This window comes from Triticum aestivum, chromosome 6B, assembly GCF_018294505.1.
Source record: "Triticum aestivum cultivar Chinese Spring chromosome 6B, IWGSC CS RefSeq v2.1, whole genome shotgun sequence".
Taxonomy (NCBI): domain Eukaryota; kingdom Viridiplantae; phylum Streptophyta; class Magnoliopsida; order Poales; family Poaceae; genus Triticum; species Triticum aestivum.
In genome coordinates, this window is record NC_057810.1 from 170,361,334 (window position 1) to 170,372,750 (window position 11,417).

General features: G+C 51.6%; 2 protein-coding genes across 2 annotated transcripts; both read left to right on the forward strand.

The window, feature by feature from the left end:
- Positions 1 to 3,419: 3,419 nt before the first annotated feature.
- LOC123136398 (putative linoleate 9S-lipoxygenase 3) lies at positions 3,420 to 6,633 on the forward strand. The gene is made up of 3 exons (XM_044555754.1): positions 3,420 to 3,736; positions 3,834 to 4,135; positions 4,234 to 6,633. The coding sequence occupies exons 1-3, from the start codon at positions 3,568 to 3,570 to the stop codon at positions 6,382 to 6,384; spliced, it is 2,622 nt and encodes an 873-aa protein (XP_044411689.1). The 5' UTR covers positions 3,420 to 3,567; the 3' UTR covers positions 6,385 to 6,633.
- Positions 6,634 to 8,844: 2,211 nt separating this feature from the next.
- Positions 8,845 to 11,140, forward strand: LOC123136400 (L-type lectin-domain containing receptor kinase SIT2). The gene has a single exon (XM_044555756.1). The coding sequence runs from the start codon at positions 8,998 to 9,000 to the stop codon at positions 11,038 to 11,040; it is 2,043 nt and encodes a 680-aa protein (XP_044411691.1). The 5' UTR covers positions 8,845 to 8,997; the 3' UTR covers positions 11,041 to 11,140.
- The last annotated feature ends 277 nt before the right edge of the window (positions 11,141 to 11,417 follow it).

The window sequence follows — 11,417 nt, forward strand, 5'->3', positions numbered from 1 at the left end:
ACTGTGATCACGAAAGTGAACAGCTCAAAGGATAACATGAAGTCATCAAGACACGTTCAGAGAAGGTTAAAGTCTGTCAGAAAAATGAGAAAACTCCGGAGTTATTGCATTGGATTATATCCAAACGTCTAAAAATCTGGCAGATCCTTTTACTAAGGGTCTATCACGTAATGTGATAGATAATGCATCGAGGGAGATGGGTATGAGACCCACAATGTGAGTTGTTCACAGTGGTAACCTATTCTTTGTGATCGGAGATCCCGTGAATTAGATGTGGAAGACAAGCTGTTGATCAACTGGGAGGAGAGTACCTTACTATTAAAAATACCACTCCATGAAGATGCAATACTCTCCTAAATCTGCATGGCAGGTTGATGTATATCTTAATGTGTTCTAAGTGGCTCTTTGAAGCAGAGATGTTGTCCTGCAGAACATCTTTTGAAGAACGCACCTATATGAGTCTGATTGTTAAACGTCGCAATATATGAGAGTAGGGTTCTCTCTAGTAAACTCATGAAAGGTCTCGGAGTATGACGCATAAGCTCCACCCGCGGGGAAGACCCGCGGTAGCCACGTATCGGTCAAGGCTTTATGTGAAGCTAGATTCGCAGAAAACTTGCAGTTCAAGGCCCAGTCCACTGTCCAAGTTGTTTACTAGTGTAGCATAGAGTTCTAGGTGGAAGTTTAACTTAACAGTCTCCACTGTTATACCGGTATATAAAACAGTGTTTTGGAACCAAAGGCAAATTTTGTGTGCCTCTGGGATCTGGTGGGGGATTGCTGGAATTTAGTCTATTTTGGAACAGCCCAATAACTATTTCAAAAATTCCTAAATAAATCCTAGAGGCCCACTTAGCCCATTTGTGCAAGGCAAGGGATACTACTAAAGTTTAAACCCACATTGCTAGTTTAGTGGGAGTTGGACCTCCTTATAAGGGAGGTTCTTTCCCCACTTGTATGAGCATGAGAACAAGAGGGACATCCACGCGCGCTCGTCCTCCGCCGCCCGCCTCGCCACGCCTCGCCTCGCCTCGTCACGACGCGCCGCGGGTTACGGGAATGAGCCGATGTCTAATTTTTGCCACGCACTACGGGTATACGAAAGGTCACTTGGGAGCTGAAAAGTTTTTGCGGTAGTGGATAATGAATACGAACGGCGCACCTCTTCGCGTGCTGCCTGTTCACTTCGTCTCCCTTCATTGGTTCACCTCCCGTCGCAGCCTGTTCGCGTCCCTCTCCTGTGCCTATATAAGAGAGGTCGCTCCTCTCCAGAGAGACACATCAGAAGGTCCTCTTCCTCTCGCCACACGGTTCCTGAGCACTGTGCTGCTGCTACAATCTTCCCCATCCCGGCTTGCGGCGTGCACCGCAGGTCGGGACAGTAGGCCTCCGAAACCGCACCTCTTTGAGTCCTGTACGGGAGAAGGGTGATAAGGTTTTTGGGGAGCACTCTGCGCGACTACTGACTTCTTCGTCACGGACGCCCCGGACTCCGACGACTACTTCCCCGATGACGACTACTTCTCCGACGTTGACAACCTCCTCGACGACATGGAGGACACCGACCCCAAGTCCAGTGCCTCTGCTCCTGCTGCTGTCACGTACGTGTTTCTCCCCTTTCTATTGGAGGTTCTGCTACAGTTCCTTGTTCTAGTATTTGCCCTGGATATGTTAGACTCTATTTCATATATGCAACCGGCTATACTGTCTGCTTTAGATATGTTTAGTTACGGTTCATATATGAACATGCTGTTTACCTTCTCTTTGTCAAATCGCATGGCCTATTTTATCACTGTTATACTAGCCATGCTTTATCTAGTATTTCTGTTAATAAAATCATTCGGTAAATTGCTCATATTTCCAACACATAGAGAGAGACATGCCTTAACATTTATCTTGACATACAGCCTATCCACTTCATCATATATGTCTGATACTCCTTCTGGTCCTTTTTACTCCGTGTATTAGATTTGTCTCAAGTCAAACTTTGCAAAGTTTGACCAAATATAAATTAAAAAATATCAACATCTACAATACCAAATATATATTCTATGAAACTACATTTCGTAATGAGTTTAACAATATTGATTGACTTTGTGAATATTGATACTTTTTGTACAAGTTTGGTCAAAGTACAAACACTTTGATTTGAGACAAAACTTATATGCAAACTAAAAAGGACCGGAGGGAGTATGAGACATATATGATGAAGTGGATAGGCTTTGTGAATCGCCCAGGTTTTTTAGACCTTCAGTCTTGGAACGCCAAATCTCCACCCTTGAGAAGCCTGATATATTTCACTTGCTACTGCTCTATTAGCCTTGCCCCCAGCATCAGCAATTTCCCACTGGGTCCTTTATTTGCAACACAGCCCAATCCAAAATCCAGTTGCACATCAGTTTAATCAATCCTAGAGGATCATTCATTTTTTTTCCTGTCAAAGATAATATCATTACGAGATCTCCAAATTGTCCATGGCAAGGCAGAAGTGCCCACCAGAACTATTTTTTTGTCATTCTTAGAGAAGCTTTTTATCCTCCCCTCCCCCCCACCCCCAAAGCAATCATTGAGATCAACCGGAACTGATCGCAAATCAAAAGCACATCTAATTAGGCTTCAAATGAGTTTAGCAACAGAGCAAGAAAAGAAAAATGATCAATGGTCTCATCGTTTCCACAGAAAACATAGTTTTTGTCACCTTTCCGCCTCTTTTTTAAAAGATTGTCTCTGGTAAAAATACTTTTTCTGCGGAGAAGCCACAGAATAAAAATTAATTTTAGCTGGAGCCTTGACATTCCATAGGAACTTCCGAAGTCAATAGTACAAGTCGAGGTCGGAGCGTGTATCACGAGAGACGAGACGACAGTGTCAGCTAGCTAGCTAGGGTTCGGACGACGAATGCGCCGGCCATTTATTAGACAGCGATGACGAGCAGCGTCGAGTAGCATGCACGTACATCACATGTATATCAATGTATGGTTCTCCTGCTCTCCCTCCTCCTCCCATCGTTCCCGAGCCTTATCTCCTGTATGTATGTACGTCCGGTCCTGCGTTTTCAGACATTCCAGTAGAAGCTATAACCACTAGATTAATCAAGTAACTGCTGGCAGGACTACGTACTTAAGAGTGCGATAAACAGTGTACGTACGGTGGATGCATTTTCTTCAACTCCGTCGCCTTGTGTGATCACTTAATAGGTCTACCATGTACACACATGCGCACATGCATGCAAATTCGCATGGGTTATTTGCATGGCATCGACTGAATCGTCCGCATGCAGCGACGCGATAACGCGCGACCGGTGGAGGCCGGCCGGCGCCACACGTCGCTGCGAGAACCGGACGCCGGGAAGGAAGACGACGCGGGCCTGCCAGGGTACGTAGAGAACGACGGCAACCATAGTCGTGTAACACGCAGAGCTAGCTCCGGCACACGCTCCTCCGACCCCCGGTTCCTATAAAAGGGCACTCGTGAGCTTCATCGTCCCAAATCAAGCAAGCAAGCAGCCTGAGCGCTAGTTGATCGATCAACTAGCCAGCCAAGGAGCGGAGCGAGAGCGTGAGGAAGATGTTTGGGTGGATGACGCCGCCGCAGCTCAAGGGGAAGGTGGTGCTCATGCGCAGGAACCTCCTCGACTTGAACCACTGGCAGCAACCCCTCAGCCACGACACCTGGGACGAGGTCACCACCAAAGGCGTCACCTGCCAGCTCATCAGCTCCACCGTCGCCGACCCCAGTAAGCAACATCCTTCTCTTCATTTATGTATGGCTAGTAGTAATCCCCCACAAACTGACTAAGCAAGCTAATGATGGAATGGCATGGATGGATGCAGATGACGAGAGCGGCACCAGGGGTCTCTTGGGCGAGGAGGAGCGAGTTGAACACTGGGTGCTCCACTTGCCCCCCATCAACCACGGCGATACCACCTACGATGTCACCTTCGACTGGGACGTGAAGAAGCAAGGCATTCCCGGCGCCGTCATCATTCGGAACTACCACGCCACCCAGTTCCTCCTCAAGACCATCACCATCGACGACGTCCCCGGCCACGCCGGCCCCATTGTCTTCGTCGCAAACTCATGGGTCTACAACACCAACAAGTACCACTACGACCGAGTCTTCTTCACCAACGACGTAAGTGTGCTCGCCTAGCTCTAGCTGGACATATTCTAGCATCGGGCCATGAACAATTAGTAAGTGAACTGAACAAGCACGATTGATATGCCATGCAGACGTACCTGCCAAGCGAGATGCCGACGTTGCTGCAGCCGTTCCGAGAGGACGAGCTCCGGATCCTGCGAGGGGACGACCCCAGGCAGAAGAACGGCGCCTACGAGGAGCACGACCGCGTCTACCGCTACGACCTCTACAACGACCTCGGCGATCCGGACCACAAGAATCCTCGCCCCACCCTCGGCGGCCCCGACAGCTTGTACCCATACCCGCGCCGAGGCCGCACCGGCAGGAAGCCCATGGTGACCGACCCCACGTGCGAGAGCAGGAACGTCTTGCCCGTGCTCCAGCAGTTCTACGTCCCCCGCGACGAGAACTTCAACCATGTCAAGAAAGCCGACTTCACGGCCTACCTCATCAAGGCCATCTCCGGCGGCATCCTCCCCCTCCTCCGCCAGCAGTTCGACTCCGTCTCGCCGCGCGAGTTCGACGACTTTGAGGACATGTACAAGCTCTACGAAGGCGGGCTTAAGATCCCCGACATCCCCGCCCTGGACGAGCTGTTCAAATCGTTCCCGCCGCTGAGGAGCATCATGCCGGCCGGCGGGGACTTCCTCCTCAAGATGCCCATGCCGCATGTCATCAAGGAGGACAAGCTCGCGTGGCGAACGGACGAGGAGTTCGCCCGGGAGATGCTCGCCGGCCTCAACCCACACATCATCACCCGCCTGAACGTGTTCCCTCCGAGGAGCACGCTTGAAGGGTACGGTGACCAGACGAGCAAGATCACGGTGGAGCACATCCAACACAACCTCGGCAAGCTCAACGTCGACAAGGCAATCGACGCCAAGAGGCTCTTCATCCTAGACCACCACGACAACTTCATGCCTCACCTGCTAAAGATCAACAGCCTCCCAAACACATTCGTCTACGCCACCAGGACGCTGCTCTTCCTGCAAGATGACGGCACTCTCAAGCCAATCGCCATCGAGCTCAGCAAGCCCCTACTTAACGACCTCGGCACCAAAGTGGTCGGCGCCGACAGCAAGGTCTACACGCCCCCCTCCTGTGGCTCGGAGTCGGAGTGGGCTGTCCAGGACACCATCTGGCAGCTGGCCAAGGCCTACGCCGCTGTGAACGATTCCGCGTGGCACGGCCTCATCAGCCACTGGCTCCATACGCACGCAGTCATCGAGCCATTCGTGATCGCCACCAACCGGCAGCTCAGCGTCACGCACCCCATCCACAAGCTCTTGCAGCCACACTACCGCGACACCATGACCATCAACGCCCTGGCACGCCAGGTCCTCATCAGCGCCGGTGGCTTCTTCGAGATGACCGTCTGTCCAGGTGAGCACGCACTGAGAATCTCCTCTGAAGTCTATAGGAACTGGAACTTCACCGAGCAGGCACTGCCGGTAGACCTGATCAAGAGGGGTGTGGCGAAGGCGGACACGGAGAGCCCGTGCGGAGTGTCGCTGCACATCAAGGACTACCCGTACGCGGTGGATGGGTTGGCCGTCTGGTCGGCCATCGAGACTTGGGTCGACGAGTACTGCAGGATCTACTACCCCTGTGATGACGTGCTTCGGTCCGACGTCGAGCTACAGGCATGGTGGAAGGAGGTGCGTGAGGTCGGCCATGGCGACATCAAAGACCAGCCCTGGTGGCCCAAGATGACAACCGTGAACGAGCTCGTCAGGTCATGCGCCACCATCATCTGGATCGCCTCTGCGCTGCATGCAGCCGTCAACTTTGGCCAGTACTCATACGCAGGATACCTCCCCAACCGTCCGACGGTGAGCCGGCGACAGATGCCGGAGCCGGGCACCAAGGAGTACAAGGAGGTGGAGACTGACCCGGACCTGGCCTTCATCCACACCATCACGAGCCAGCTGCAAAGCATCATTGGAGTGTCCGTGATCGAGGTCCTGTCCAACCACTCCTCCGACGAAGTCTACCTGGGGCAGCGTGATGAGCCAAAGTGGACATCAGATGTCAAGGCGAAAAAGGCGTTCGAGGACTTCAGCCAGAAGTTGATCGACATCGAGAAGAGGATCATGAATATGAACGCGAATCGCCGACTCAAGAACCGGAATGGGCCAGCAAAATTCCCCTACATGCTACTCTACCCCAACACATCTGACATCGATGGTGAGAGCGCCACCGGGATCACAGCCAAGGGCATCCCCAACAGCATCTCCATCTGATCGATGTTATGCCGTTTTATGTTATTGTTGTATGTTTCCCATTGCAAATAAGGAACGCTGCATGTGCACGTTTCATGAGTGGCCAGAAGCGTGCTCGTTCACGTTGAGGCGAGTTGTGTTTATTTTCGTGTTGATGAAGTTGTTTTGGCCGCAATGCAAAGCCCGTGGGATGGCACGGATGAAGGGTTGTGGTCGGCCAGTGTGTTGAGCTGGACCGTATATATGTTGAATAAAGCAAGCGAGTGTCTATTTGCCTGTCTACTGATTTTGAATTTGACATTAGTCAGATTTTCTTCATAACGACACATGTTGATGATTTTGCTGATGTCGACCACTTCTTCCTCCGAAGTTTTTTGTTTTCTCTTTTCTCTTTGTTTTTAGATGTTTTCATTTTTGTTCATACAAGGCAAAAAAGTTGTTCATGGCAACCATAATTTTTGTTCATTTTTTCTTCGGAGATGGTAGCAATGCTCATATTATTTTCCTTCTTCGGTTCACCACCACTTCATGGTATTATGATTTTGCGTGTGATATTTTTGTCCATGCTAGTTATTTCTTGTTCTATAAATTTTGTTCACGGTTGTGATGATTTTAGTTCAAATTAATTTAATTTTTGAAAGTCTAATCTTGGCACATGCCCAATTTTAGTCTTCCCATGCAGCAAGTTTTAATGGGCTCCTCCCATACAGGAACAAAGATGCCTCTGGCGAGGGCCGAGGCGGCCAGGCCTAGATGAAATGCTGGCGGCAGGCGCAACAGCGCGGCGACGCGCCGGAGCTCGTCGGCGACGGCAGCGTGTTAGGCGTCGAGGTGGTGTGCCTGCTGGGCGGTTGAGGTCGCCGGCTAGAGCAGATGGGCCAATCTAGCCGCTCAAGCGAGCGGGGTGACGGCGGCGTGGGCCGTGGGCGGCCGGCTCCGCCATGGCCGTCGGCTAGTGGAGTTAACGGCATGGCTGGATCCGCCACGAAAATCTCACATGATTTGCCCCGCACAATTGTTTGTGACAGCTCCCTCGATCGCACATGAGCGCTTTCGCCGCGTGTGTGACCAGAGGAGATATCACCGATGATTTTATCTGGATCGTGTGGGATGGACCCCCTGTCGCCTATCTAGACAAGGTGACGGTTTAAAACTGTGTATATGCGGATAAAAACCGTTTGTATAGACTCGTCTACACTAGTGTTAAGTAACACGTTTCAGATGACCTAACTTGAATGAACAAATAAACAACTAGTATGGAAGAAAGAGATTTCAGAAACACCTAGTATATTGATCGGCATGGTCGGTTAAGCATCAGAAGGGATAGATTAGTGAATTTGAATATGTGGATTTGTGAAAGAAGTTTCTTCGGAAAGAAAAGCATGTTCCTCATTTGCCGATGCAGAATCGTGTGACAAATGAAGTATAGTAACATCCAAATCGTTTCCACGTACTTGAGGCAGAACAGATGGTAAAGATGAGGTTCCATTGGTTGATCTTAAGTCCGGTAATCTGCACGGATAAGATGGCAGGTAGAAAGATAAGACAACGAATGCCGATTAACAAAGAAAGGTAGGAAAAGAGAAAGAGTAAAAAAGGAAATCACCTATGGAACTGTAACTTCAATCCATCAAACTCAGTTCGAAAAGATCCCATATTAGTGGCGGAAACAAAACATGCAGTACGTAAAGCACGAAGGAAAGAAATTGTGTGAACACAAACGCAGTAGAAAGGATCGGATTCAAAGGGAAATAAAAAATATGGAAGAACAACGAAGAACAATGTGGATGAATAAAAAAAAGAACTAATTAAGAATGCAGAGACGGAAGTAAGGAGATGAACAGGAAGCATATAAAATGATAAACATATAAGGTCCTCCCATAGTCGAGAACAGGAAAATACGGCAGTACATACAACGTACTCCCTCCGTTCCTAAATATAAGTCTTTTTAGACATTTCAAATTGACTATAACATACGGATGTATGTAGACATATTTTAGAGTGCAGGTTTACTCAGTTTGCTCCGTATGTAGTCACTCGTTGGAATCTCTAAAAAGACTTATATTTGAGAACGGAGGGAGTATATGTACAACACCAACATGTATATTGGAACTATTTCATGTATTCATAACGTACAAACATTACCTGTTTTTTTTTACCTATTCTGAGAGCACACAAATGCACGAATCACGGCGCAAACGTATCCAAAGACGCGGAGTGAGCATGACACCTATGAAAACGTTTCTAGCTGATCGGGACTGCTATGGTTTCACACCCAAAGAAAACAGCATGCTACGGGTGGCAACTGTGCCCATCGACGACTTTGGACATTGCCCGTCAAAGACAGCAGCGAAACTTCCTGCCTCCCCCCATCAGATGTGTAATCTCTCTCTCACATGTTGTTGTCGAGTATACGAGTATATTGATGAGCAGCAAGGACATAAGGACATAGTAGAAGTTAGACTAAGCGACTCCCTTTGACTGACTAAGGTTCAGTTTTTCTCTTCTGATGCTCGATGATTTGTGCAACTCTAGTCTCGGCGAGAGCATCAAGCAGAAAAGTACCACTACTTTTGCTTGGCTCTGCGCAACTACTAGAGAAAAATAGCCTCGACCGTGAGTGAAGTGACAACCATGGCTGCCAAGAAGCTCGTGCTCATACGCCTCCTACTCGTGGGGTTCATAATAAACCATGTAGCCCGCACCGCCGCCGGCGCCGGTGACGACGACCACCAGTTCGTCTACTCCGGCTTCGCCGGCAGCAGCGGCCTGCTCCTCGACGGCGCGGCGTCGGTGACAGAGAGCGGCCTCCTGGAGCTCACCAACGGCACGCTCCGCCAGAAAGGACACGCCATCTACCCGACCCCGCTGCGCCTCCGTGGCCGCTCCTTCTCGTCCTCCTTCGTGTTCGGCATCCTGTCCGCCTACCCCGACGTGAGCGCCAACGGCGTCACGCTCTTCGTCGCCCCGACCGCAAACTTGTCGGGCGCCATGGCGGCGCAGTACCTCGGCCTCCTCAACACCAGCAACAACGGCAACGCCACCAACCGCGTCTTCGCGGTGGAGCTGGACACCATGCAGAACAACGAGTTCAGGGACCTCAGCGACAACCACGTCGGGATCGACATCAACAGCCTCGTCTCGGCCAACTCCACCGACGCCGGCTACTACGACGACGACGACGGCAGCGGCGGCGAGTTCCGCAACCTGACGCTCATCAGCCACGAGGCGATGCAGGTATGGGTGGACTACGACGGCGGGACCGGCAGGATCAACGTCACCCTGGCTCCCCTCGGGATGCGGAGGCCGGCGAGGCCGCTGCTCTCGGTGGTGCACGACCTCTCGGCGGTGATCCCCGACACCGCGTACATCGGCTTCTCGTCCTCGACAGGGCTGGTCAGCTCCCAGCACTACATCCTTGGATGGAGCTTCGCGTTGGACGGCCCCGCGCCCGCCATCGACATCGCCAAGCTGCCGAAGCTGCCCCGCGAGTTCCCGAAGCCGAGGTCCAAGGCCATGGAGGTCATCCTGCCCATAGCCACTGCCGCGCTGGTCCTCTTCGTGGGGACGGCCCTTGTCCTCCTCAGGAGAAGGCAGCTGAGGTACAGCGAGCTGAGGGAGGAGTGGGAGGTGGAGTTCGGGCCGCACCGCTTCTCCTACAAGGATCTGTTCCGCGCCACGGAAGGGTTCAAGAACAAGAACCTGCTGGGGGTAGGAGGATTCGGCAAAGTGTACAGAGGAGTTCTTCCGGCGTCCAAATGCGAGATCGCGGTGAAGAGGGTGTCGCACAGCTCGAAGCAGGGCATGAAGGAGTTCGTCGCCGAGATCGTCAGCATAGGGCGGATGCAGCACCCCAACCTCGTCCAGCTGCTCGGCTACTGCCGCCGGCAAGGTGAGCTGCTTCTGGTGTACGAGTACATGCCAAACGGGAGCCTCGACAAGTACCTGTATTCTCAGCCTCAAGAGGCCAACGACAAGCACAACGGTACTCTGAATTGGGTTCAGAGGCTTGGGATCATCAAAGGCATTGCATCGGGATTGATCTACCTCCACGAGGAGTGGGAGAAAGTTGTCGTCCATCGCGACATCAAGGCCAGCAACGTGTTGCTCGACAGCGGCATGAACGGCCGGCTCGGCGACTTCGGGCTCGCGATGCTGTATGACCACACTGCCGACCCGGAGACCTCGCATGTCGTCGGAACCATAGGGTACCTAGCCCCGGAGATTGGCCGTACCAGCAAGGCGACCATCCTGACCGACGTGTTTGCCTTCGGCATATTCGTGCTGGAGGTCACCTGTGGGCAGAAGCCCATCATGCAAGATTCAAAGGATGATCAGCTCATGCTGGCAGACTGGGTGGTGGAGCACTGGAACAGGGGGTCACTGGTTGAGACGGTGGACAGCAAGCTCCAGGGCGACTACGATGCCGATGAGGCGTGTGTGGTGCTAAAGGTGGGGTTGTTGTGCTCTCACCCGTTTCCTGAAGCAAGGCCTACTATGCGGCAAGTCTTGCAGTACCTGAATGGTGATATGCCGGTGCCGGAGCTAGTTCCGGCGCACCTGAGCCTCCAGATGCTGGCGTTCATGCAGAATGAAGGGTTTGATTCGTACGTCATGTCGTATCCTTCATCTGTGGAGAGCATTAACAGCCTCACTAGCCTTGTGCACGAGAGATAGGGTATGGTGTTAACATTGGTTTGTATTCCTTGTCTCTTGTATATGGGCAATTAAGCTCATACTTGTGTATGGTATATGTTGGAAACGATTGTTTTGGCAATGCTTCACGATGTATTGATCGGTGCAAAGCGCACGTATATATGGAGTACAAAGTGGGCCACAACCTCAACTATACAAAGACTAGGAGGTGGGCCAGACTATACAATATACATGCACAAACCATATATTCAACACCCCCCGCAGTCGAAGCGTCGCCGGAGACGCAAAGACTGGACCTGAACTCCTCGAAAACAGAAGTAGGCAGTCCCTTCGTCATGACGTCGGCGAACTGCTGCGCCGTCGGGACGTGGAGGACCCGGATGCGCCCAAGAGCCACC

Coding starts and splice junctions, on each gene's coding strand:
- LOC123136398 (XM_044555754.1), top strand. CDS start 3,568: ATGTTTGGGTGGATGACGCCGCCGCAGCTCAAGGGGAAGGTGGTGCTC. Junction 3,737..3,833: donor CTCCACCGTCGCCGACCCCA/GTAAGCAACATC, acceptor GGATGGATGCAG/ATGACGAGAGCGGCACCAGG. Junction 4,136..4,233: donor GAGTCTTCTTCACCAACGAC/GTAAGTGTGCTC, acceptor TATGCCATGCAG/ACGTACCTGCCAAGCGAGAT.
- LOC123136400 (XM_044555756.1), top strand. CDS start 8,998: ATGGCTGCCAAGAAGCTCGTGCTCATACGCCTCCTACTCGTGGGGTTC.